Source organism: Microcaecilia unicolor, chromosome 13 (genome assembly GCF_901765095.1).
Source record: "Microcaecilia unicolor chromosome 13, aMicUni1.1, whole genome shotgun sequence".
Lineage (NCBI taxonomy): Eukaryota > Metazoa > Chordata > Amphibia > Gymnophiona > Siphonopidae > Microcaecilia > Microcaecilia unicolor.
This window is the reverse complement of record NC_044043.1, coordinates 82,772,774-82,799,072: the sequence shown is the minus strand read 5'-3', so window position 1 is coordinate 82,799,072 and position 26,299 is coordinate 82,772,774. Positions and strand designations below refer to the sequence as shown.

Below are 26,299 nucleotides of genomic sequence, written 5' to 3'. Positions count from 1 at the left end.
AATGAACTGCTAGGCGAATGCTTGATGATTCAAGGGCTACCACAGGGCACCACTTTATCGCCCATTCTATTCATTTTTTTTATTAATTTCAAAGAATCTTTTACAACCAGAGACTACTTTGACCAAGAATATTCTTGGTCACCCATTCTGTTCAGACTGTGTATGAGTAGTTTGGATTTAATTTGAGATCATTTCAAATCCTATGCTATTCATGTGCGGATTCCATCTTATTGATATTTCTCGTACATAATTTGCACTTAGAAACCTATATGTTCTTATTTCTGTTGATGTAGATTGTTTTTGTAAACTGCTCTGGTCTTATTTAAAGTGTGAGCAGTTTAGTAAACTTTTAATAAACATAAGCATACATACACCAGCCAATATTCAGCCCATGGGAGGCAAGCCAGCTAAGTGCTGTGATTGGTACTGAGCCTGGATATTCATTGCCGGGCTGTTTCTGGTGACCGGCATTGAATGTCAGGGTTTTTTTTGTCAGCTTAAACTTAACCAGCCAAGTTAATATTCAGTGCTGGCTGGTTAAGTTTACTGCGGCCAAAGATAGGACTGCTATTTAGGCGGTCCAGTTTGGCTGCTAAACTAAGCCAGCGAAGTGCTGAATATTTGCAGCTAGCCAGCTATATCGCGTGATCTAGCCAGGTAGCTACTAACTCCCGGATTCTATATAGCACACCTAGAGATCCATGCCGAAATCGGCACAGATTCTGTAACAATGCGCATAACTTAACAAGCTAATGAGTGCTGATAACAGTAACAAGCAATATTGAGCACTAATTGGCACTGATTAGAATTCAGGCGTACAAGTCACTAAGCGTATTCTGTAATGATGTGCGCCAAACTTCTAATGCATGCAGGCAAAAAGGGGCGTTATGGATGGGGAAATGGGCATTTGATGGGCGTTCCGAAATTTACTTGCCCAGTTATAAAATATGGCCCGATGCATCTAAATCTATACGCTGGGATTTATGCCACATTTTCGTTGATGTAAATGAATGCTTGTAGATTTAGGCGCTGAAATATGAACTAAGCATATTCTATAACTGGCGTCTAGGCACTGTTTATAGAATACTAGTAAAAAAAAGCCCCGTTTCTGATGCAAATGAAACGGGGGCTAGCAATGTTTTCTTCTGTGTGCATGTTGGGAGTGTGTGTGTCCCTGCCCTCTCTCCCCTCCCCCCTCTGAGTCCTTCACTGTTACAGAGCCAGCGATTTGATTTCGTGCTCTGCTGTTTTCCTTCACTGACTGTTTGTGTTACAGAGAGGGCGGGGCAGACACTCATGGGGAAACCGGATATCTCTCCCCCTTCACACTTCCGTCTGGAGGCTTCATAGAACGTTGGTGTTGCCTTTTATATAGAGAGATGCTTAGTTGGCACTGATTTCAGCACCGATTTTTTTTTTTTTTTTTTTTTAGGTGCCATATGTAGACTCTCCCCCTAAGTGCAAATATTCAGTGGAGATAACCAGCTATCTGAAGCTGAATATCAGCGCTTAGCCAGCTAAGTGTTATTTAACCAGCCAGGAGCCATTCTTGGCCGGTTAAATAGTTTTGGAATATTGACTGGACAGTGTTTATCAGCAGCTTGGACTAAGTTGATAGCATCCAAGACTATGGAATAAACATTTAGCCAACTTTGGCAGAATATTGTAGTGAAACAAAAGAACCTCAGATTTTTCTAAAATTCTGCTGTCTTTTGTTGCTAATAATAAATATTGATCTCCTGTGTATTTCCCCTAAAGTTGAATATTGAACTCTTAGTTGTGTGCTTTCTAGCAGGGTAAATAATATATGATATTTGTCTATTGCCACTGCAGGAGTGCACACATTGGCTAACACGCTTATGTATTGCAGGTTCTGTCCTTACCGTTTCTGGCCGCCTGACCTTCACAAGCAATAAATCTATGGAGATTGAAGTGTTTGTGGATGTAGATCCTTTTGTCGATGATACCCAAGGAAGATATCGAGCCGCTAGTGCATTCTTTACCTTCGTATCCCTTAATAAGGAAGCAAAACCTCTTCCTGTTCCTCAAGTTGTGGTTAGTATTATTGGTATAGAATATCTCACATTTTTCTATAGTGGTGAAAAGCCGATGCACTGTGTTACTATTATTGCTGTTGATTTTCCTTATTATATTATTCCCCAATTGACTTTTTTGTCTGGTAATTTTATTTTTCTTGCATTTTAAAAATTATTTTAATCAAATTATTTTTCTGTAGATGGGTGTTTTCCTATCTTGTTGGGAAAAAAATAGCATGGATAATATCCTTTGTTAAATCTTATGTGGACAGGTGGCAAATAAGTAACACACACATCTTAGTTTTTATTTCCAAAGAAATCCATGTTTGTTACGCACTTCCTTGCTAGAACAGGGAGAAAATATTCCCAACATTTTGATGTTGATATACTGCTACTGCTTATCATTTCTATGGGACTCGTTTACTAAAGTCTTTCTGTTACGCCATGGTAATTGGTCAGATTACTGCAGAGTAGCTGCCAAGCCTCTGTGATAATGGTTGGGGATGTGACCAACATCTCCCATATAATTAATATAGAGACAATATATTTACTGTGTGTTAAATGCATTGCCGATGACGTGGATGTACTTAATGCCACCAGTTGAGGTAGTATTAAGAGATCTGTGTTATCCATTGCATTAATAGTACACTCAACTCAACCCAAGGGGTAACAAACTGTTACAAACGACTATACCAAATTAATCTAGTTTATTAGTTCATGAAATTATACTACGTCCACTCGTCCTGTGATTATCCTTTTAAATAATGGGAACCTCAGATCTCCCGACAGGGGAAACTCAATTGCTTTTTAACCCTCTATCATTTCAGGGAGTCCCTTATACCGTGTTTCCCCGAAAATAAGACACTGTCTTATATTAATTTTTGCCCCCCAAAATGCGCTAGGCCTTATTTTCAGGGGCTGTCTTATTTTTCGGGGAAACATCGGGGTTGGCCCGCCCGCCCTCCGTCACTCCCGGAACTAACCTTAAACGCCTCCTTTCACCTTCGCAGCAAGCAGCAGCAGGGCAGGCCACTCCTTCCTTCCGTGTCCCGCCCTCGCATGATGTAACGTCCGCGAGGGCGGGGCACAGAAGGAAGGAGGGGTCTGCCCTGCTGCTGCTTGCTGCGAAGGTTAAAGGAGGCGTTTAAGGTTAGTTCCGGGAGCGAGGGGGGTGGGGGGGCCCGGCAACCTCGGGTGGGGGGGCGGCCTGGGGGCGGCCTTGTCCGGCTCTCGGCGGCCCTGCTTTCAAACAAAAATTTACTAGGTCTTACTTTCGGGGGAGGCCTTATATCTACCAATTCAGGAAAACCTCTACTAGGTCTTATTTTCGAGGGATGTCTTACTTTCGGGGAAACAGGGTAATTGGTACCAGAAGGAAAAAAAAGAATCGGTATAAAACAACTCCTTATGGAGAAAAATGATTGATTCAAAAAAAAAAAAAATCCCCCTATATTTATACAACAGAAAAGAGTGAATGAGTATATTTTATTAATTAACCAATGGTTCTTACTTTGTTAAAATAAACGTGCCCTGAAGAGCACAGGTACATATCAAAGTAGGGTATACACAAAAAGCAGCAAATATGAGTTATCTTGTTGGGCAGACTGGATGGACCGTGCAGGTCTTTTTCTGCCGTCATCTACTATGTTATGTTACTATGTTGCAGAAAAGGGCAAGTCTAGCCTACTGTGCAAAGAATCCTGAAGCATACAAATAGAACACACACACATTTATCTTCAAAAAATAGCATTGTTCAAAAGGGATTCACCGCCTTGGGTGAATCTCTTCATAAAGGCGGTTGATAAATCCCAATAAATAAAGGATCCAACTTCCTAATCAACAACTGTTCTGCTGTGCTTCCACTTAGGCTCTCAAACACAGTGCGCTGCCCATCCGCAAATGTTGCATTCTTCTTCAGCAAGAGCGCCTTGTTTCACTGGCATAAGTCGCTGCTTCAGGGAGAAGTAGAACTCTCAGCCTGCAATACCATGTATTAATTGCAAGACAGAGTCCATATGTATCCCTGCTCCATTCCATGCTATATATGTATGTGTCAAGCCTCCTCTGTGTGCTAACAACACACACTAATTCCCACATTAACTGCCAGATTCTATATAGCGTGCCTAGAGATCCGCGCTGAAATCCAGGCATATTCTGTAACAACACGCGTAACTTAATTGGATTAACAAGCTAATCAGCGTTGATAAAGGCACTAGCACTTAACAAGCAATAATGAACACTAATTGGCAATAATTAGCATTTACGCGCATACCTTGGTAAACCTATTCTGTAATGAACTGCACCTAAATTCTAATGCGCTCTGTTCAAAAGGGGCATGGGGGCATGGCTATGGATGGGGAAATGGGTGGGCGTTCCAAAGTTTACATGCATAGTTATAGACTATGGCCACGTGCACATACATCTACGCCCAGGGATTTATGCCATGTTTTTGTTGGTGTAAAAGGGTGCGTATAGTTTTAGACACTGGGATATCAAATAAGCTTATTCTATATCCTGCACCTAAATCTAGGCACCGCTTATAGAATATGCTTAGGCAGAAATATTTGCCGTGTGAAATTTTTTTATCACCTTATATAGAATTTTGCCGTAAGTACTTATTTAACACACTTATGTAGACCCCCATGTGTCTTTTGCCAAAGGCTCTCTTAGTTGTGTTGCATTTCTTGCAATTATTAAGATGGACTTGGGAAAATCCATTGCTTATTTCTAGGATAAGCAGCATAAAATTGTGACATGGATTAGCCACTGTTAGAAACAGGATACTGGGCCTGATGACCTTCGATCTGTTCCAGTAGGGCAACGTTTTATGTTCTTATGAGGTGTCTTTTTCAAAAATTTTCCATCTATATGGGTAAATTCTATATATGGCACCCATTGGCGCTGAAAAAAAACCATGCTTAAGTGGTATTCTATAAGCTGCACCTAAAGTTAAATTTAGGTATAAATTTAGGCACCACCATATGCACCAACAAAAACGTGGTTTAAATGCCCGTGCCTAAATTTACACGTGGAGGGCCTTTATTCTATAATTATGCACATAACTGAAAACTTCACCCCAAAATGCCCATGACCATCTGTTTTCTTTGCCCCCTTTTTTGGACCACATTTAAATTTTAAACATGTAACACCCAATTAAATCTAATGCCAATAATTGCTTGTTAAAATCCAATTATTGGCACTAATTGGCTCGTTATTCAATTAAACAGTACACACAAATTGGAATTGTGCCGCGCAATTTTCAGTGACTTGTAGAATCAGGGGGATAGTGTTGTTACTGAAGGTGCTAAAGTTGCTCCCATTGCAAGTTGAAAAAAGTCATCTGCATAACAAAAATAATTCCTTTTATTAATCAGTTCCACCAAGGTTAATAAAAATTCAGATGTGAATCTTGGGGGGCGGGGGGGGGGAGGGATTCTGCCATATAGTATTTAATAATAATTTTTAATGCAGCGTCTTGAGGATTATGGGTATATAAAGAAACTACACTAGAGTAAATGACAAGAGTAGCCCTTTCTTGAACTTCTATATCCGAAGATTCAAGTAGAGCTGTGACATCCAATGCTTCACTTTCCATAGTGGTAGATTTGATTTGTTTTTCCTAGGAAGAAAGTAAATCTTGTTAATAGAGAGGCATCATAGCATCTGGAATACCCAATATTTCATGCAGATACTTCTTAAATGTATCCACAGGTGCCAAACCAAGGATTTGTGGAAAATTTAGAACTCAGAGATTTAAGGGGCCCTTTTACCAAGCTCCGGTAAAAGGGGCTCTGTGCTAGCAGCAGCACGTGTTGTTGCCGCATGCTGAGACCCCTTTTACAGCAGAGGATTAAAAGGCTGAAAAATGAAATGGTCATTTGATAAGTTTGCATTTGCTGTGCAGCCATTTCGGGGGTGGGGAGCACTTACTGCCACCCATTGAGGTGGCAGTAAGGGTTCCCGCGCTAACCCGGCTGTAACCCCGGTGGTAAAAATACAGAAATAAATTTCCATATTGCTGTAAATGGCGCACCGGAGGGAAGAATTACCACTGGGCTCCTACAGATTGGTGTGTGGCAAGAGCAGTCGTAGCCTCAGTTCAAGCGGGAGAATTCTCACAGCCCTCAATCTCGAGGAGGCATACTTGCATATAACCATATGGCCAAAGCATCAGAGGTTTCTGTGCTTTGTAGTGCTGGGCCATCACTTCCAGTTGAGGTCTTTGCTCTTTAGTCACATCTACTGTATGTCTTCCCTCCTTGGCCCATGTTAGACCACGTGTTGAAAAGGATCATATTGTACCAAGGTTGAATAATTCTCATAGCCCCGGATTGGCCACAGAAGCTGTGGTACGCGGACCTGATTTGATTGCTGGGCGGGGGTCCTCTCCTTCTTCTTCAAGTACTTGGCCTACTGAAACAAGGTCTGGTGCTTATGGAGGATGAGGACATTCAAGAGCTGATGTTCTGAGTGCCGAATGTCTCCCTTCTCTGCTCAGATTGCACACATCGTAGTGTTCCTCCAGGCAGGCCTTCAGAAAGGATTAGCATTTGGTTCTCTAAAAGTTTAGGTTGTGGCTTTGACTTGTTTCATGGGCTGACTTCAGAAGATGTCTCTTGTGGCTCACCCGGATATCGTTTGATTCTTGGGGGGGGGGGGGGGGGGGGGGGGGGGCACTTGCGGCTTCCCTTCGTACACCATGTCCAGAGTGAAACCTTAATTTAGTCCTTCAGGCTCTTCAGAAGCCATCTTTTGAGCCACTCCGGAAGGTCTTCTTGAAAGATCTGACGCTAAAGACAGTGTTCTTGGCGGCTGTTGCATCAGCACGTAAGGTTTCGGGGCTTCAGGTTCTCTTGCCTGGATCCCTTTCTTCACTTTTTGGAGGCAGGGGTCTCTCTGTGCATGGTTCCTTCCTTTCTTCTGAAAGTGGTATCAGCATTTGATCTCAACAATCTGTGGAGCTTCTGTCCCTTCGCAGAGAGGACAAGGAGGCTCAGTATTCTTGCATGAAGCTTCTCGATGTGCGTAGAGTCCTCAATATTTATTTGGAAGTCACAAATGAGTTTTGCAAATCAGACAGACTGTTCTTTTTGGTAAACAGAGTCATGGCCACAATGGCTTTCAAGCCCACAATTGCTAGATGAGTGAAGGTGACTTGTGTCAGCAACATCCTACCTTACTGTCTACTGATGCTGCATACCTTTGCCAAGCACTACAGGGTGGACGTTGCGGTGCACTCGGAAACAAATTTTGTGGCTTCAGTCCTCAGGCTGTGGTGTCAGGATCCCACCCACTCTAGGGATTGCTTTTAAATATCCTACAGGTTCTTGAATAATGGGAAGCTATGTAATGGAAGGAGAAATTAGGTCTTCACTGATAATTTTCTTTCTGTTAGTCCTTTCCCCTATTCCAGAGACCTGCTCAAGGTTTTTGTGTTGTTTAGTTGGTATGACTGTCACTTTTGCATGGTGCTTTTCTGCATATCTCTTGTTCTCTACAAGTTGTTCAGAGATGAAAGAGGTCCACACGTCTTTGCTCATCTGATTAGTGTTAGGTCAGCGAGTTGTTAAAGATTGTTGTGGGGTTTTTTTTAGTTTCTCTTTACTGTTTGTCTACGTAAATACTGAGAAGCTGGACTGGATACCAAAAGAGAGATGTCTGAGCTCAGTTTTTAGTTACCTATTTCCACCTGCTGGTTGATGAACACAACTATCCCATTGGTTCTGGAATAGTGGGAAGGACTAATCAAAAGAAAACTTTTCAGGTAAGACCTAATTTCTTCTTATTTTCAAATTGGAGGGGGACATAAGAACCAGAAATAAAGTATGTGTGTGGGGGGGGGGGGGGGGGGGTTACATGTATAGGCAATATACATGGGTAAATGCAGGTATTCATACATCTAAATCACAAATAGGGCTTCTAAAGTTAGGGCCTATGTGTTGCAACTTTGATAGGGAATTCATTCATGGTATTTATTTTTAAAATTATACCTTTGGAACAGTAGCTATAACTTTGTCCAAAATGTATAAACTATGCCCACGAGAACCTGGCATCCTCTTTTGAGGGTTTAAGTATTTCTGTGTTGTACAAAGGGATTAAGGGAGCAGCAGCTGTTGTAAGCTGCAGGTTAATATAACCCAAATCATTGTTGACCTCTGGCTTGGAAACTGTTTTACATAGTACTAGAAATGCATAATTGATCAGGAGTGTACAAGAGTTCCATTTTTCATTTACTGTGTGAAAAATCCTAGTTAATTTCCTCAATTACTCATCCGTCACAAGCTATTGTGGCATTTCACACCTTACCTCACATTGGAAGCCAAAAAACCGAAGTGGTAGCTCTGTATAATGTGTGTTACCCTATTATATATTATTTCCTGTTAATAATAGTAACACAGTTCGTTGGTGCATATCTGCTTTTGTACTGTGTTCTGAATTGCTATTTGAGAAATGGCTGTTGATGCAGGTTTTTCTCTTTCCTTATAGATCTTATGTAGGATTTAAATGATTAAGAGAAGTGCAATTTGAGATCATAAAAACCCAGGGTGGCAGAAAGTAATACCTCTGGAAATGTATCCTGCAAAGCTCATGTCTCCTTCCCAAGTATCTTCCTTGAAATCTTTCTATTTTCAGCCCTTGTTCACACAGGAAGTACAGCATTACTGGTCTGGAGTTGCTCTCTTAGTAGTAGTTTATGCCTGAGGAGAAACCAGACAAAGAGTGTCCCAAACTGGAGGATCCAAGATGGCGTCGAGGGAGGACGTATGTTAGTTGAGTTCCCGTTTTACACCAGAATACCTGAAGAAGTAGGCGCGCTCCCCAGAGAATGGGGAAGAGAAAAGGCAAAGCCGTGGTGTTGTCCTCCTCGAACACGGCTGGGGTTCCCACCACTTCTCAGCCTACTTTGGAGAGATTTGGGGTCATAACGTCGGGGATATCGGTTTCTGCTTCGGGGAACAGCAAGGCTTTATCGCCGAATCTCAGTGGAGAGGGAGTGACTTTGAGTCCCCCTGCTGGCACGACCCCTCCAAGACCCGGAAACAGTAACGCTTCGCTATGGAAGTCAACAGTGGAAACGCCCGAAGTGGGTTAGGATTTTCATGCGACCCGAGGAGGTCCTGGCGCAGCATCGACTCCGGATACTAAACCAACTGGGGGATTGGAGAGTGAGCTCTTCCCCCCGAAGATATCTGGAGCGGTTTCTGTGGAGAAATTGGATCTGGTGAAGCCAATAATGTCACAATGGACGTACTATGGGAAGTGCTGCAGAGAGTGAATAACTCTCTTCTTCAGATGTTTAAAATTTTTCAGGAATAAACATGTGAGTTAAAGAATTTATATTAATACTTATCTAACAAAGTGGAAGTCCAAGATATAAAAATAGAGACTTTGACTACGGAAATGGTTTCTCTACGAAAATCAGTTAATTTGGTAATGAAGGACAGCCATGTTTCTTGTAAAAATTGGAATTTCTGGAGAACCAATTAAGGAAAAATAACTTGAGAATGATAAATTTTCCTATAATATCTTATATATCAGCTACTGAACTGTTGAAGAAATATTTCTCTGATATTTTGCAAATACCTTCTGATAGTCACCCTCTGGTGTCTAAAGTGATTTATATTTCCCTTAAAATGTTCTTTATCAGAGAAAAGAGATGTGAACTTAACTGACATTTTGGAAAATTCAGAAATTACAGATAGAGTTATATTATTAGTGACTTTCGCCTTTGATTTAGATAGGAACAATGTTTTGAAATTGTATTTCCGGCACATGGCTGATAGTTTTTTGGGTTCAAAGATGAATATATTTCCTGACATATCAAGGGAATCGCAGACTAGGAGGTGTGAATTCTTGACTTTTAAGCCAGGAATCATTGCCCTTGGTGGGACCTTCCTAGTGCGATTCCCTTGTAAGGGTTTTATTTCCTTATTACTTATTTGTTGAACCTAAGAAATTACAAGAGTTTGTGGAGTTGAAAGAACAGATGAAGAACCCTCTGCAGCAACTTCCTTTAGTTACCACTATACCGGCTGCAATTACCGATTAACCTTCCTCCCTCAGAAAATGTGAATTGTAAGATTAACCATTTTGAGTTTTTCTTATTTTCTTTGAGATTGTTTTCCTGATCTTGGATCTCCCAATTGTGGACAATTATATAATATATATTGATGAGAGAAAATGTTTTCTTTTTCCTTTATATTCATTTCTGTTTTTCCTTACACTCCAGAGATGGAGCTTGACGTACTGGCTCAGGAAGTCTATTACAGGCATATGGTGCAGCAAGTTAAAAGGAACGGAGTCTGGAGTTAGCAGTGGAGGAGAAGGGTGCAGATAAGAGAGATTTACCCAGTGAACGGAGTTCCCGGGGAGGAATGTAGGGAGAGATGAGAGTGGAGAGGTACTGAGGAGCTGCAGAGTGAATGCACTTATAGGTCAGTAAGAGGAGTTTGAACTGTATGCGGAAACGGATAGGAAGCCAGTGAAGTGACTTGAGGAGAGGGCTAATATGAGCATAACGACACTGGTGGAATATTAGTCATGCAGCAGAATTTTGAACAGATTGAAGAGGAGAGAGATGGCTAAGTGGGAGACCTGTAAGAAGCAAGTTAAGAATGAGACAGAAAAGGAGTATTTGGATGTAAAGGAAAGAACAAATGCATTTACAGTTGGCCAAAGTCAAATGTCATATTAAATACTAATGTTAGGGAATTTTGGTATGTGGAGGGGCATTTTTGATATGACATCTAAGTCCGACTTTGCACAAAAAATCCAAAATCTGAATAGGAAAGAAGGTCATTTTTGAAAAAGAAAAATGTTTTTCTTTTTTTTTTTTTTTTAATACTGTTTTGAACAAGGTTTTGTGCTTTGGACATTTTGTTTTTTGGTCCATTAAAAAAAAAAAAAAAAAAAAAAGTGCAAAGCGTAGAAAATCTTGGAGGTGCAAATAAACATTGGGGGTTTATGGATAATTACTCCCTTAATTCCTTGGCCAAATGAGCATTTTTAAACATTTTGGGTGTGCCTTTGAGATGGTGGTATATCTATTTGGAAAATTTTCTCTCATATACATGTATTTCCTTTGTAAAATGGGGAGTATATGTGTAGATTTCAGTCCCAACGAAAGCACATCCAAACCAGGCCTCTACCACACCCTCTTGAAATAGCTGCATGGTGTGGATCTCTATGTGGAAAAATGGCTTTCTGAAATCCTCATTTATAAATCTATGTAATCTGCATATGTAAATGCCACATGAAAATGTTTCTAAAATAATCCTCATGGTGAAAGAGGGGGTTTGTTCAGGAATTGCCAGAGTGGGTCAATTCATAAGTGATTCGGAGAACAAGCTGAAGCTGGGTATAACAGATTGATGTTGATACCCGTAGCTAAAGAGAGAGCTTTGTGGAGCGTTAACCGTGCTTCACTGTGGATAGCTATGTAATGCAAGGTTCCATGTTAGGAGTCATCAACCAAGAAAGGGATCTAGGTGTTGTCATTGATGATATGTTGAAACCCTCTGCTCAGTGTGCTGCAGTGGCTAAGATAGCAAATAGAATGTTAGGTATTATTAGGAAAGGAATGGAGTACAAAAATGAGGACGTTATATTGCCTTTGTTTCGGTCCACGGTGCAACTGCATCTCAAATATTGTGTTCAATTCTGGTCACCGGATTTCAACACAGATATAGTGGAATTAGAAAAGGTACAGAGAAGTGCGACGAAAATGATAAAGGGGATGGGACGACTTCCCTATGAGAAAAAGCTGAAGCGACTAGGGCTCTTCAACTTGGAGAAAAGACGGCTGAGGGGTTATATGATAGAGGTGTATAAAATAATGAGTGGAGTGGAACGGGTAGACGTGAATACTAGGACTAGGGGGCATGTGATGAAAGTTCAAAGTAGTAAATTTAAAACAAATCAGAGAAAAGTTTTCTTCACTCAATGTGTAATTAAACTCTGGAATTTGTTTCCAGAGAAAGTGGTAAAGGCGGTTAGCTTAGTGGGGTTCAAAAAAGGTTTGGACGGCTTCCTAAAGGAAAAGTCCATAGACCATTATTAAAATGACATGGAGAAAATCCTCTGCTTATTTCTGGGATAAGCAGCTTAAAATATATTGAACTTTTTTGGGATCTTGCCAAGTATTTGTGACCTGGACTGGCCACTGTTGGAAACAGGATGCTGGGCTTGATGGACCTTTGGTCTGTCCCAGTGCGGCAATACTTATGTACTTATGACCCTGGTTTAGAGCAGATTATTAGAGGATGCTGTGGGCGGGCAAGGGAAATGAAGATAGAAAAAAGGTTTTTAATAAGTTAAGAGAGAAGATGGTCATTTCGTTTGCAGCAGCACATACAGAGTAATCTTTAGTAGCTCGTACCTTCAGTATTCACTTTAAATTTAGTAATGTATCATCATATATACTTATTTTGTTTAAAGCGGAGGGTGGGTTACAAAATCATCAGTACATATTAACAGTCTTTTAAGCACAATGTAAACATATGGGCCAATATTCAGCTGGCATAGTCATTGCAAATAAAAGTTGCCTATTGGGAGCCTATTTTATAATGGAAAGCAGGGGCGTAGCCAGACAACAGATTTTGGGTGGGCCTAGGCAAGAAGTGGGTGGGCACCAAGTGTTTTCCCTCCCCCCCCCCCCCCCCCCCCACCACCACCACCACAAAAATATCTCAGCTGGCAGAAAAATGCTTCTTTCCAACTTGGCAGTCTGCAGCACACATGCGCTGAAAACTGAGCAGGCGCAGGTGCCGGTATCGTGAAGAATAGTGTTCTCGTTAGCATCAGGGGGAAGTCTTCAGCTGGTGGAACTTGGGATTCCCAACAGCTACCACTAAATGTGTGCTACTGTTGGGTGGGCCTGTGCCCTAATTGGGTAGGCCCTGGCCCACCCAGGCCCACCTGGAATGACTGAGTTTATATGCACATATACTTAAGCGCAAAGCCTTTATATGGTGGTGAAGCCTTGCCCAGTGCATCCCAGGGCTTATTTTTTGGGAGGGGGTGAAATTGTGTCAGGGGGCTGGAGGTCCACCATGTCGCCGACTTGGTGTGGGGGTTCAGGGCTACAGGGGGGAATGGGATGGGGGCCTGCTAGCATGCGAATGGATGCTGGACAGGGCTCTTCATTCCTCCCCAATATTCCGCAAAGCCTAGCGTGCTGCCCGCTGATCATTGGAGAGGAATATGTTTGGCATGTATTTGCATGCTACTTGCGCTAAGAGCCCTGTTTAGCATGAATTTGCATGCTAGTTGCAGTCAGAGACTGCGAGTGCACTGTTTCACACGCTCAAGGGCTCTGGTCATGGGGCGGTAGCAAACATGGGCGCTAGTATGGCGCTAATATCCTCTAGTGCCCACTTTTGCTTCTGATCAGCCCATTAATATATAAACTCAACATCACTGTTCATATAGGTAGCAGCTTATATATACATACTGAGCAGTGACTGCAGGTCTAAACAGATACTGCAGCAACTGAATGTTGCCACTAAGGAGGCAATTCTATAGTATAAGTGCTACCATTTATACACCCCCATATGCACATAAATGTTTAGAATAATAGCATTCGCGTATATGTGCATATATTCACACATCTGCCAAAATTATGCCTAAACACTGTTCTGTAAATAGTGTGGAGTCACAAAGAGGAAGTGTATACATGTGCAGAATTTGGGCAGTGCACGACTTTACGTATGTAAAACTTATAGAATATTGTATGGTATGTGGGTAGCTAGCGTAAGTGCTCATCCTTAAATTGTAGGCCCATATTTTCACCGTTACATTATTAAGGAAAGTAAGTGCCTACATTCCTTTATAGAATAGGTTCCTACTAGGCTCCCTGTTAGAGAATTCCCCTTTAAACAGATAAATTCTGACACTGCCTCTGCCCTTCCCCTAACTTAGCTCCAAATTCTTCAGATATATGTTCACTTAGTTGCCTATTATTTATAGAGTGGCATTTTATTTTATTTTTTTCCATCTTATTATATTAGCAATGTCATAAATTATAAGGCATTCGTCACTTCCCGGGTTGGGTGAGCTCTTGGGCCACTGGTGGGTATGGTGGTAAGCTCCACCCAGGGGCTGGGTGGACTCCTACCAGCGGTAGGCGAGTCACCTCTCCTGATGCTGACTGGAGGGTAGCTCTTAAAAAAGAGCTCTTGGGGGCAGACCCAGCGGAACCGGGACCTGGGATGTCTCTGAAAAGAGCACTTTGTTGGAACCTGGACCTGGGATGGCAGATTCTTTGGGGGCAGGCCTGGCGGAGGTGGGATCTTGGATGGTTCTGAAAAGAGGAATGCTGGGGCTAGAGACAGGGATGCTGAGATTAGAGCTGGAGACAGGAACGCTGAAGCTAGGACTGGAGACAGGGCTAGGTAAGGCAAGACAGCGCAAGGCACCGTAGGGCAGGACAACACCAGCAAGGCAGAGCTGACGTTGCGAAGGCAACATGGGAAGAGCTCCGGGCCCTAAAATAGTCCTCCTTAGATGATGTCGGCAATTGGCTCCCCCAGGTCTTTTCAGCTGCAGGCCCTTTAAAAAACAGCCAGTGTACTCATCTAAGGAATCCAGCTCCTGTTGGCACGAGATAGGGGTGGATGGGCACCCACAGGTGCTGAAGACAGTGGTGCTGGTGGCCTTCCACGCTGATGGACCAGCTCAGGAGCCCCCTGCGGAGGCTGTGGAACCCATCCCTGGCCAGTAGGTGAGTCAGGGTGCATGACACGGCCCAGACCATGACAGCAATACAATAACTGTCCAGTTTTAAGGTAACATTAACAAACCTTAATGGCATAGACATAGTAAAAATAGTATAAGGATTCAGATCTAATCAAATCACTTCCCCACCTGCTGTACAAAAACAATATATATGCCAAACTGCTTAACCAAATAATATCAACAAACAAACTGGGAATTAGGATCCATTTCCAGGGCAATTTTTATATAAGCATTTATAGAGTGGCGTTTTAGAAGGAATGTACAATCAGAACTGAGTCATCCAGCTCAGGACATCTCAAATTCTATTACTATTTAGAACAGGATTGGCTTACACAGAGCCTGTCCTAAAATACGTTCAGGATTGGATATTATGCACTGGTGTGTATGGCAGAAGCATCCACCTAAAATATCAATAGAGACAGAACAAGCACTCTGAAATGCCAATGACACTTATGTGGCGGAACAGAAATAATTTTGAGAGCCATTTTAGAAACATAAACATTTATTTTTCCTAAGCTGCCACAAAGTCCGACATCCTTTGCCAGTTTTGGGGATGGGGGCATAAAGTGGGGGGATGAAGGGAGCGACCACCTCTAATCCCTCCAGTGGAGCACTGCTCAATACAGGTGGCAGGTGGAAATCCTGACGTTTATTGGTTTGCACATAAATGTGCATCCCCCTTCTGAAATGGGGAATACAGTTTTTTTGCCTACCCTGGTACTGCCCTGACACACCCCTATGCCATATGCATGTTTTTTGGTTTAGACGTGTATATCCCAGTTTTGTAAAAATTATCAATGTGGGCTACCGTTAAGACATGTTATTTTTCTGTTAACCCCAGTTATTAGTAACTAGATCTCTTTGCATAAAAAGCATAAATTAGTGGTAAATTAAAACACCCTAACAGTAGCCCATATGGATAACTACATCCCTATATGTCGAAATGCTGGTTTATGCATGTCTAGAACTTGAATAATGCTGCTAAAATAAGCATCATAATGTATGAAGCAATATGGATAATGGAGTTGTGCATTTTTACTTAAGGAAATATAAAGATTAGGCTAATTTCCAGACAGTGTACTTTATGCAGTGTTAACTTTGATTCCATGTACATTTCATATACTGAGCTTTGTTTTCAGTTCCCAATCTAGCCATTTAACCATCTGTTCCATATAATTAATTAAGAATTACAGGTAGCACATTTCATATGAATTACTATTTAATCACTTCTTTAGGAGAACTATCTCTCTGTTATCAGTCAGCATCTGGAACCAATGCAGTCACTGTGCCTGTTCCAAGTGCATCAGGGAAGAGGGAAGGAGTGGGCTGTGGTTTTCATTTATAAAGGCCATTTGTAAAATGGTTTCTGGATCATAATTCATCAAGTGATTCATTCCCACAGAGAACAAAGCAGTGTTGCTTCCTTTCCTTTGTTCATGAGGAGCATCTGCCTAATTGAAACACACAGCCTTAGGTCATTTGTGCCACAATTGGGGCATGGCTCTAAGAAAGAGCATAAAGTGATCTACTCAGGAAACTCTGGGGAGTCCCCTGACTCCAGTGAAGATGGTGCCTGCTAGTTCACTCAAGTGTAGTCTGCATTTTAAATCACCAGATTCTCGAAGAACAATTAATGCAAGAGCCTATGTCAGTTTAGGGACACAGCCTTTCATAAAATGGGAGAATAGTCCTCTAGATTACTACTACTACTACTACTGCTTAACATTTCTAGAGCGCTACTAGGGTTACGCAGCGCTGTACAAATTAACAAAGAAGGACAGTCCCTGCTCAAAGGAGCTTACAATCTAAAGGACGAAATGTCAAGTTGGGGCAGTCTAGATTTCCTGAGTAGAGGGGTAATGGTTAGGTGCCGAAGGCGACATTGAAGAGGTGGGCTTTGAGCAATGATTTGAAGATGGGCAGGGAGGGGGCCTGGCGTATGGGCTCAGGGAGTTTGTTCCAAGCATGGGGTGAGGCGAGGCAGAAAGGGCGGAGCCTGGAGTTGGTGGTGGTGGAGAAGGATACTGAAAGGAGGGATTTGTCTTGAGAGCGGAGGTTACGGGTAGGAACGTAAGGGGAGATGAGGGTAGAGAGGTAAGGAGGGGCTGCAGATCGAGTGCATTTGTAGGTTAATAGGAGAAGCTTGAACTGTATGCGGTACCTGATCGGAAGCCGGTGAAGTGACTTGAGGAGAGGGGTGATATGAGTATATCGGTCGAGGCGGAAGATAAGACGTGCAGCAGAGTTCTGAACGGACTGAAGGGGGGATAGATGGCTAAGCCTTCTAAGTCACATACAGTTGATAGTGTAATTAAATCTGAAGGAAAAAAAAGTCACTAGACAAAAATATCATACTACAGTTCTGACATATTTATTTAGAGAACATCTGCATGCATGTACTTCATGCTGTTGAGCAGGCATAAATATCCATGGTTCAATCTAGGTGTGGTTTCTGTTGCTTTTGCCGTAGTATTTTATAAAAACATAAGTACCTATGTGCCTATAAAATGAACTTCTGGGAGGCTGGGATCCAAGATGGCAGCTTAGGACCAATTCTCTCCTTTAACTGGGCAGCTTTTTATTTCTCACAACGTCAATACCATGTTTTATCATTATCATGTTACCCAAAATCTTTCTGTTATTACTAAATGTATACTTTCTCATGTATTCTCACTATTCATGATATATTGTAAGCCACATTGAGCCTGCAAAGAGGTGGGAAAATGTGGGATACAAATGCAACAAATAAATAAAAATAAATAAATACTACTACTACTACTAACTAGCATTTCTAAAGCGCTAGTAGGGTTACGCAGCGCTGTACAATTTAAACATAGAAGGACAGTCCCTGCTCAAAGAGCTTACAATCTAAAAGACAAGAGAACAATCTAAAGACAAGTGAACAATCTAGAGGACGAGTGAACAGTTAATCTGATAGGGTGGATAGATTGGGGCATTCTATATATCTCGAGCGGTTAAATACGGTTAAATACTTGATGCAGGAATCCTAAATTATGAACAATTTGTTCTAAATATGGCAAGTTTTAAACCTGCAAAGCTTGAGTTCAGTTCGGGCTCAGGGCAGGGCACAAAATGCTCATAATTGGAATCTTCACTCCTGGGGACGTCAGCAGTGCTTAAGGATTTGGATGCAACAATTACCTAGTGTTTGAAGAAATTCTGCAGGTAAAGTGGCTACTCAACGATAACAATATGGCTTTGACTGAAATGTGCGGTGAAATTGGGAGAAATTAAAACCCAGCTTGTAAAGATATCAGTTTGTGCAGACATTCTAGAAGCTAAAATGGCTGGGCAACTTGGATTTGCTGCTCATGCCTATGCAGATCATCTTTGCTGGAACATAACATTGAAGATCAAAACAATAGAGCATGCAGAAATTATATTCGAGTGCTAAGGCTGCCGTGATGCATTGAGGTTTGCAAGCTGGCAGATTTTACAAGCTGCTAAGGCTCTGCTGCAATATCAGGGGCACAAAGCTTTGATTTTCCTGGATTTTTGCCCTGCCACCCAGAGACGGAAAACAGCAGCTGCTAGCCATGAGAGATCAACTGAGGAAGGCTGGAGTGAAATATGTAAAATAATCTGCAGTTGAGCCAGGTAAAACAGTCCATAACCGTACAAACACTTTGAAGGCAGCTCATCAATTTCTGGAGGTAAGACCATAGCATTGAGTGAGTGACTTGTCATCATGTGCAACACCTTTTCTTTGAGAAAGGAAGACGTTGTATGATAGCAGTTTTGAATAATGTTTTGTTACCTTCATATGCTGTCAGATAAAGGGGATTGCTTGACCCTCCTCTCTGGTACAGTTGGATTTGTACAGTTTCTACAGCCTGTTGCTATGTGTGGTGTTTGGCATTGGAGTGCCCCCTGGCCGTTGAGTGTCTGCTGAATGATGTTTATATTGTAACAGGCTGGACCAGATAAGTGGCAGCAAGTTTCCATTTCAGTTCATTATATTACTAGGGTGATCTTGGGACAGCAGTGTATGTTTCTTACTTTAAACTTTAAGGGTCTAAATAATCCCATTAAAAGGAAAAAATACCATTATATATTAGAAGGGAACAAGCTGACCTAGTACTTCTGCAAAAGACACATCGCATAGCTAAATATGCTGAGAAATTTGGCAGACACTATGTTTTGTATGTTGTCTTATGCAACAGCCTTACGTCTTAGAGCGTAGATTTCTTACATGTATGCTATAGTCTCAGCAAATGGACCCAGAGGGACATTGGATTTTAATCCATGTACAATTGTGTGTACATAAACTGCAATTTTTAAATCTGTATGTCACTGCAGCCAACTCCTCTCCTTTTTTTCAATCACCAAGTCTCTTTTAAACAATGGAGATGTCCTCGTTATCTTGGGAACCAATTTAATGTTGGTGCAAGATTCTCTTTTGGACTATAAATTTAAAGTACAATCAAGGGATCATCCTTGCTGCTAGACTTCAAGATAATTGATGCAGTTGATAGGGGTAGAAGATCCATGGTTCTTCATCCAACTACCACAAATTATTTGTTCTATTCGTTGCCTCATGATACCCATTCGACACTTGACTATTTTCTCATTTCAAAGAGCCTTTTTCTACTGAGCTTTAGCTGATCACAATTTCAGATCATGAAACCGTTCTTTGTACATTGGATTGGCATCCCATTATACTACCAACTTAACTTTGGCAATTCGGTACTGGTCTTTTGCAAGTTGAGGATTTTATTGGGATGCACAATTATTTTGTGGAAAATAAAGACTGAGGATACTTTGATCCTCAACTGATAGGATGCTTTTAAAGCTGTCCTGAGAGGGCAGGTTTTGGCTTTGTCAGGAAGTACAAACCCTTAATGTTGAATTACAGCAGTTGAAACACAAATCAGCAGGCCCTGATGGTATCCCTGTGGAATTTTACAGGATATTAAGTACAGATTTGGCTCTATGTTTGGGGATATTTTTCAATGCCTTTGGAGATCTCTCAGAACTGGAAGGATTGCTGGTGGAGGTGAGAGTAGTTGTTATAGAAAAGCCGAGTCGAGATCCCAGCTAATCAGTATGGATTGTAAGATCTATTCCAAAATGTTGACAAACAGATGGGTCAGGGTGATTGGAGAGTTTATAGGAATGGAGCAAAAAAAGTTTTCTCCTGAGCAGATTTTCATCAGAGAATGGTAGGCTTTTTTTATAATGTTCAGGCTGCCTCTGTTTTTCAGAATGCTGAATTGGCATTATCTACTACTACTTAACATTTCTAGAGCGCTACTAGGGTTACGCAGCTCTGTACAAAATACACAAAGAAGGACGGTCCCTGCTCAAAGGAGCTTACAATCTAAAGAACGAAATGTCAAGTTGGGGCAGTCAAGATTTCCTGGATAGAGATGTAGAGGTTAGGTGCTGAAGGCGACATTGAAGAGGTGGGCTTTAAGCAGGGATTTGAAGATGGGCAGGGAGGGGGGCCTGGCGTATGGGCTTGGGGAGTTTGTTCCACGCGTGGGATGAGGCGAGGCAGAAAGGGCGGAGCCTGGAGTTGGCGGTGGTGGAGAAAGGTACTGAAAGGAGGGATTTGTCTTGAGAGCGGATCCCTGGATGCTGAAAAGTTGTTTGATAATTTTGAGTGGCACTATCTTTTTTCAGATGTTAAAATGGTTCAGGTTGCAATCCCAGTTTATACAGTGTATTAGGATACTATGCACTACAAAGGCAGTTCTATAAGGTGCGCCTAAAGTTAGGATCTACAATCATTCTGTAAGGTATCACAGGTTTTAAATACTTGGGGTGTGGTTTGCGCCAAATCTGATTGATACTTTTTAATAACATGGCAAAATTGAAAGTGAAACTACAAGATCATCTCCAAATCTGTCTCCTGGGTAGGTTGGAAGTGATCTGCATAGTGTTGCTGCCTAGGATCCTTTATGTCCTGCAGATGCTTCCAAGTGCATTTACTGGCTCCTTCTATAAATCTCTGAGCGAATGTTAACACGTTTCTTATGGAATGCACATATTGCACTTAGGGCCTCTTTTACAAAGCCGCACTGCTGATCCTCAGTGCAGCAAATGAGAGAAAGTCCATTCAGTGGCTATGAAATTGAAAGCCATGATGAGTGAGTATAGAACAAGTGTTGACCCCTCTTCCGATTAGTCACGTCGTGAATGCTGTACCTTCTAATTTACACATTGAGTGCAGTATTACTTTTATTGCATTGCGAGAGTGGGTTTACTCGACCCAGAGGAAAGGGTTTCATCATCTATGCCACTCTGATATGATCCCTATATCCAGATTAATAAGACGTTTACAGCTGGAGGATCTGGTAGAGATGAGGAATTTGGTTCTACTCTCAGATTTTTATTAAGGGTCACATTATATTTCTTTTTTAACTCTGTAAATAAGACAACCTTCCAGCCATGCAGCACTTTCATTGGGTCCAGTTGCACCATTTGTTGCTTCACAGTGGGTTGGATTTGAGGAAGTTGCAAGAGACCTGGCCTTTGCATAGTGCTCTAAAAAAAAAGTCACATTGCTTCCTTATCTGGATAGCAGCTGCTACTACCCATGTAAGTACTTTTGAATATCCAACCCAAGTCAATGACTTATCTCAGTGCTTCTCAACCCAGTCCTTGAGGCACACCGTCCCAGCAGGTTTTCAGGATATCCACAATGAATATGCATGAGATAGTTTTACATACCAAGAAGGCAGTGCATACAGATGTATATGATCCATATTCACTGTGGATATCCTAGAAATTTGATGGGATTAGGTGTGCTTCGACTGGGTTGAGAAGCACTGACTTATCTGACAGCGATATTCCCAATGGAAGTTGCTGTCGCAAGTGGAGAACCTACACCTGAATCCATGTAGAAAGAAAATTTTCATTAATAACATGCTTACAAAGACACCCTTGAAAATAGAAAACCTCATATGACCACCCAATAAAGGTAACATAACTTCAAAAGCAGCAGCAACCAGTGAGCTGAGGAACACTACTATTTAATCAAATGGAGAAATACCAGTGAAGCCAATCCACACTAGAATTAACAAGCCTTCTGCTGTCTGAGAATTGGACATACTGATTTGAGCACTATCGCTCTTAAATTTGTTTTCTTAAATGGCCTATGACTGAGGATTGAGCCTTTTTTGAAATGGATTGTGGTTACAATTAGATATAAAATTGTAATATGGTATGTTGCCTGATGCCTTTTTCCCCTGTAGATTGCTATTTTTTATATATTTCACTTTGATTTATGCTGAATATTTTGGTGCTTGCCTGGTACTGTAGTTAGGACATATTCCAAACTGTAGCTAGACAGGCTATATTAGGATCTTAATAACTGTTCCTCACTGGCAGCCAGCACGCACCTCCCCTTGAACTAATTGTGAAATGCCAGATATGGTCTGTGGCACCTTCTGATACAGACCAGAAAATATTTTGTGAGGTTTCATCATTCTTAATCATTCATGAATTATTCATGTAGATTCCTTCTTGAATTAGGCAGTTTCACAGTTGCCCAGTTCTATGGCAGCTGCTGGAAATCACTGCTAAATAGGGCTCTTATTCATGAGGAAATGTTTTTTTAAAAAAAAGTGTATTTAATCTGCTTCACGTGGAAAGTTTCTCTCATGATTTCCTTTAGACAGCAGTCTATTACCAGTTTTTGAATTGTTTAGAGGATTGTTTTGTTTTTTTTTTGTTTAGTGTTTAACTATATAAATTATTCAACTGAGCGTGCCAGTTAGAATTATTATATAGTTTCCTTTGCCTTTTTAAATCTTCCTGTCATATATTCATTTAACAGGTTTCATATAATGTTTAAGTATCATTAGAGTTTAATAGCACTGCATTTAAAGTATTAGTCATTTTGTCAAATGTAGCTATTTATCAAGTGGGTGTACGTCCTGCTCTGGTTATGCCTTGAGAGGAATAAAAAGCTACTGCTGATTTTTAATGAGAACGTAATGCCTGTAAGTAGCTCTATTGTGATCACAAACAGTAGTCGAAACTGAAGGTCCTATGAGCTATTCAAATACAAATAAAAGGGAATCTTCAGACAGCAGGCCTCAGATGGTGGTTCTTTTTTTTATTGCTTTTGGAAGTCTACTGCTCAAGTATATATTTTTTTTTATAAAAATCAGCCACTTGGGAGCAGAAGTATTTTAACATTTCTGTTAAAATAGCACTAAAATGTGGTCAGTGTTCCCTGGAGTTCTACAGAAAGCAGGGGCAGTAGAACACTTTTTATGGTTGAAGGGGCCAAACCAATCAATCTCCAGCCCCGCTGCCAAGCTGTCTAGTTGCTGATGATGTGTTGTGTAAAATATTGATGGAGCCGTAGCCTCTAAAAGCCCCCCCCCCCCCCATTCCGCTGCCTATGGAAAGACACTAACATAATAAAGCAATTTGATCAAGGTTCTACATGTTTTCATTTAACCAATATTCTGTTAGGAGCCCTTTTAATAAAGTGTGCTAAATTTTTGCACCTACCATGCATTACATGGAAAATAATACCGTACAGTTAGTGCAAAACCTGTGTAATAAGCCCCAAAAGTTCCCACCCTTTTATTACACCTTAAAAGTGCATTCTCAATTGTTCAATCAGCAATGCATTAGTAAACAAGCCATCTAGGGTGCAGTAGGTACATGGAGCAAATTCCTCAATCCTATTCCTGACAACCAAACAAGACAACCTCCTGAATGCCCCCTGATATCTACCCCAACATCCATAAAAGACAATATCCCAAAGCCAGTGAAGTAACAGTTACCATATTCATGCACTAACAGCTTTTACTAATTCACTTAGGGGTTAATTCTCTATAGGTTGCCGAAATTGGGCACCAGGTTGCTGCACATTAAAGGGGGGGGGGGGGGGGAGATTCTATATACGTCACCTAAATCCGTGTGGAAAACATACGGTATTCTTATAAAGGTCTTTTTCAAGACCAGATTTTTTTCATCGACTATATGAAGACTCCTGAAGCAGGCTAACCACCAAAACACAGTGCTGTGTCGAGTCTTCAGCAATAAATGTTTTATCATCTTTAAACGTCTCCTCATTTGTTGCTGGTCAGCCTGGTCATTTTCCTACTCCCTTTTTGGATTGTGAAACGATGGTTGGCTGACAGTAAATTGTTTTTTTCTAAATTTGAAGAGATCTGAGATTTTGTGGGATACCCATGATCTGAACAGGGTAGTCATGCAAGATATGTCAGGGGGACTGAGTTACCAATAAAACATCTGAAGTCTTAGTTGGAAGATCAGTTCCTACCTGACTGGTAAGGAGCAGGTTAAAGGTATTGTTTTGAAAGTATTTTTAATTGTGATTATTACAGAAACTGTGTTTTCTTTTCTGGGTGATTAGTTTAGGGTTGTAGTGCATACCTTTAGCATTATCTATGTAGACTATTCTAATGGATTTTTGGCTTTTATGTGCATACTAGTAAAAAAGGCCCGTTTGTGACACAAATGAAACGGGCGCTAGCAAGGTTTTCCTCGGGGTGTGTATGTTTGAGAGAGTGTGTGTGAGAGTGACTGTGTGAGAGAGAGAGGGTGAATGTGCGAGTGTGTCTGTGAGAGAGTGTTTGTGAGCATGAGAGTGTGTGCCAGGCCCCCCTCTCCCAGTTCCAGGGTCGTCCCTCCCTCCAAGTTCCAGGGTCATCCCCCTCCCTCCCTCCGAGTTCCAGGGTCATCCCCTCCCTGCCTCCCTCCGAGTTTCAGGGTCCCCTCCTTCCCCTGCATTATGCTCTCTCCCCTGCATTCATCCATATGCAGGCAACGTCCTCTGTGCCCTGCCCCCTCCATCCATCCATGTGCAGCATCTTTCCCCTGCCCCCTCCACCTCCCTCTGAGTTCCAGCCCCCCCTCCGAGTTCCAGTGTCCCCCTCCATCCTTCCCATTTCCACGGTCTCCCCTCCCTCTGTCCCTCCCTCCCAGTTCCAGGGTCCCATGGAACTAGGAGGGAGGGGGACAGAGAACGTTGGAGGAGTGATGTCAGCAGGTGGTTACGATCCCAGTGAGACACATTGGAATGTTGGAGGAGCAAATTATTATATTAGGATGTGCATGTCAGTGTTAGAACTTTATTTATAGAATTGTCCTCATGTGCCACCAAAAATCAACAGGTGGAGGGCAATTCTATAACAGGGTGCCTGGTAGAAGCTTATTCTATAATGTAGACTTCTATGTTCCTTTATAGGAGAGTTGCCTAACTGGGTTTATATGCATTTAAAAGTTAGGCACAAGGAGTTACACCAGTGATAGAGCTGGTATAGCACCTGGATACCGCAGATAGTCACATAGGGCACTAAAAAAATCATCACAGAAAAAAACTGCACTTACTGCTATTCTATAAAGTTCACCTAACATGACTGGAATTTAGTCGCAAGCATTTACGCCAACTAAAACCTGATGTAAATGCCCACAACTTATTTAGGTGCAGATCGGGCATATTCTGTAACAGTGTGTGTAAATTTTTGGAATGCCCACAACCTTCCCATGCCCATCTCATGGCCACACCCCCTTTTGAGATCCATGTATTCCGATTTACGCTTAGTGAGTTTTGCACATAAATCTTAATTAGTCCCAAGTAGTACCGATAATTGCTTGTTAACATCCAATTATCATCGCTGATTCGCTTGTTAGCCAATTAAAGTTTCGCACTCAAATCCACGTGCTAATTTGCGTGCGGAACTTTAGTTATCGTTTATAGAATCTGGAGGATAATGTATAGTATTCATTACAATAACTTCATTTAAACAAAAATTAGAGGTGGAGGCATTACCTCGTATCATCTGATCAAAGGATAATGACAGAAAAGGAAATATACAGCCTTCTATAGTCCCTGTATTTTATAGAGAATACCCTGCAACCACCAGTCTGCTACAGGACCCAATTAACATGACACAATCAACACGTGTTCTGGAGCACCTGCATGTCCGATAAGACTTCTAGTTATTACTGTACTTCAGCTTTCAGAACCATTAATTTTATCATTGCATTTTAGCCTGCCAGACAGACCTTGCTTCTTGAATCACCACATTTCTAGTGAGTAAGGCTTCTAAAATTTCATATTACAGCTTTTTGCTCAGGACATTAACAGAAACATTAACTTAAGATCATTAAGCAAATAAAACCTCAACTGCCTAGGAGGATCTACATGGATGACCCTCCACCAATGGCTTCTATCAAAGGTTTCTAATGGAGTCCCCCCAAAAAAGAACAGAAAACAACTCCCAATGGGAGAAAAAACTATTGTTATAAAACTCCAAGCACTCCAATAACACATAAATATATAAATGTTAGTTCTTTTCTCAATTAATTTTCATTCAGAGCTAGAAAACCCGTAAAATTTGCTTGTTAGAGCTAGGTGCTCTGGAACTGTGTTTCACCTGGAATGCTCATTAGAATACACTTGCATGGGGTTCTGGATGGCTGCTAATGGCACACGTTAAAGCAAACCAGTGTGTTTTTTCTAGCGAAAAAGGTGCTGGTTCTGAAATGCCAGGCCACCCTTCAGGGGTGGGGTG

At 41.5% G+C, this 26,299-nt stretch overlaps 1 protein-coding gene across 2 annotated transcripts in view; it reads left to right on the top strand.

Moving 5' to 3' along the window:
• ACOT7 (acyl-CoA thioesterase 7) overlaps window positions 1–26,299 on the top strand; it is a 204,934-nt gene that overhangs the window by 177,197 nt on the left and 1,438 nt on the right. For both annotated transcript variants that reach the window (XM_030185905.1, XM_030185904.1), the window contains one exon: window positions 1,871–2,055. In XM_030185905.1, coding sequence (XP_030041765.1) covers window positions 1,871–2,055 — 185 coding nt within the window. The remainder of the gene's footprint in view (window positions 1–1,870; window positions 2,056–26,299) is intronic.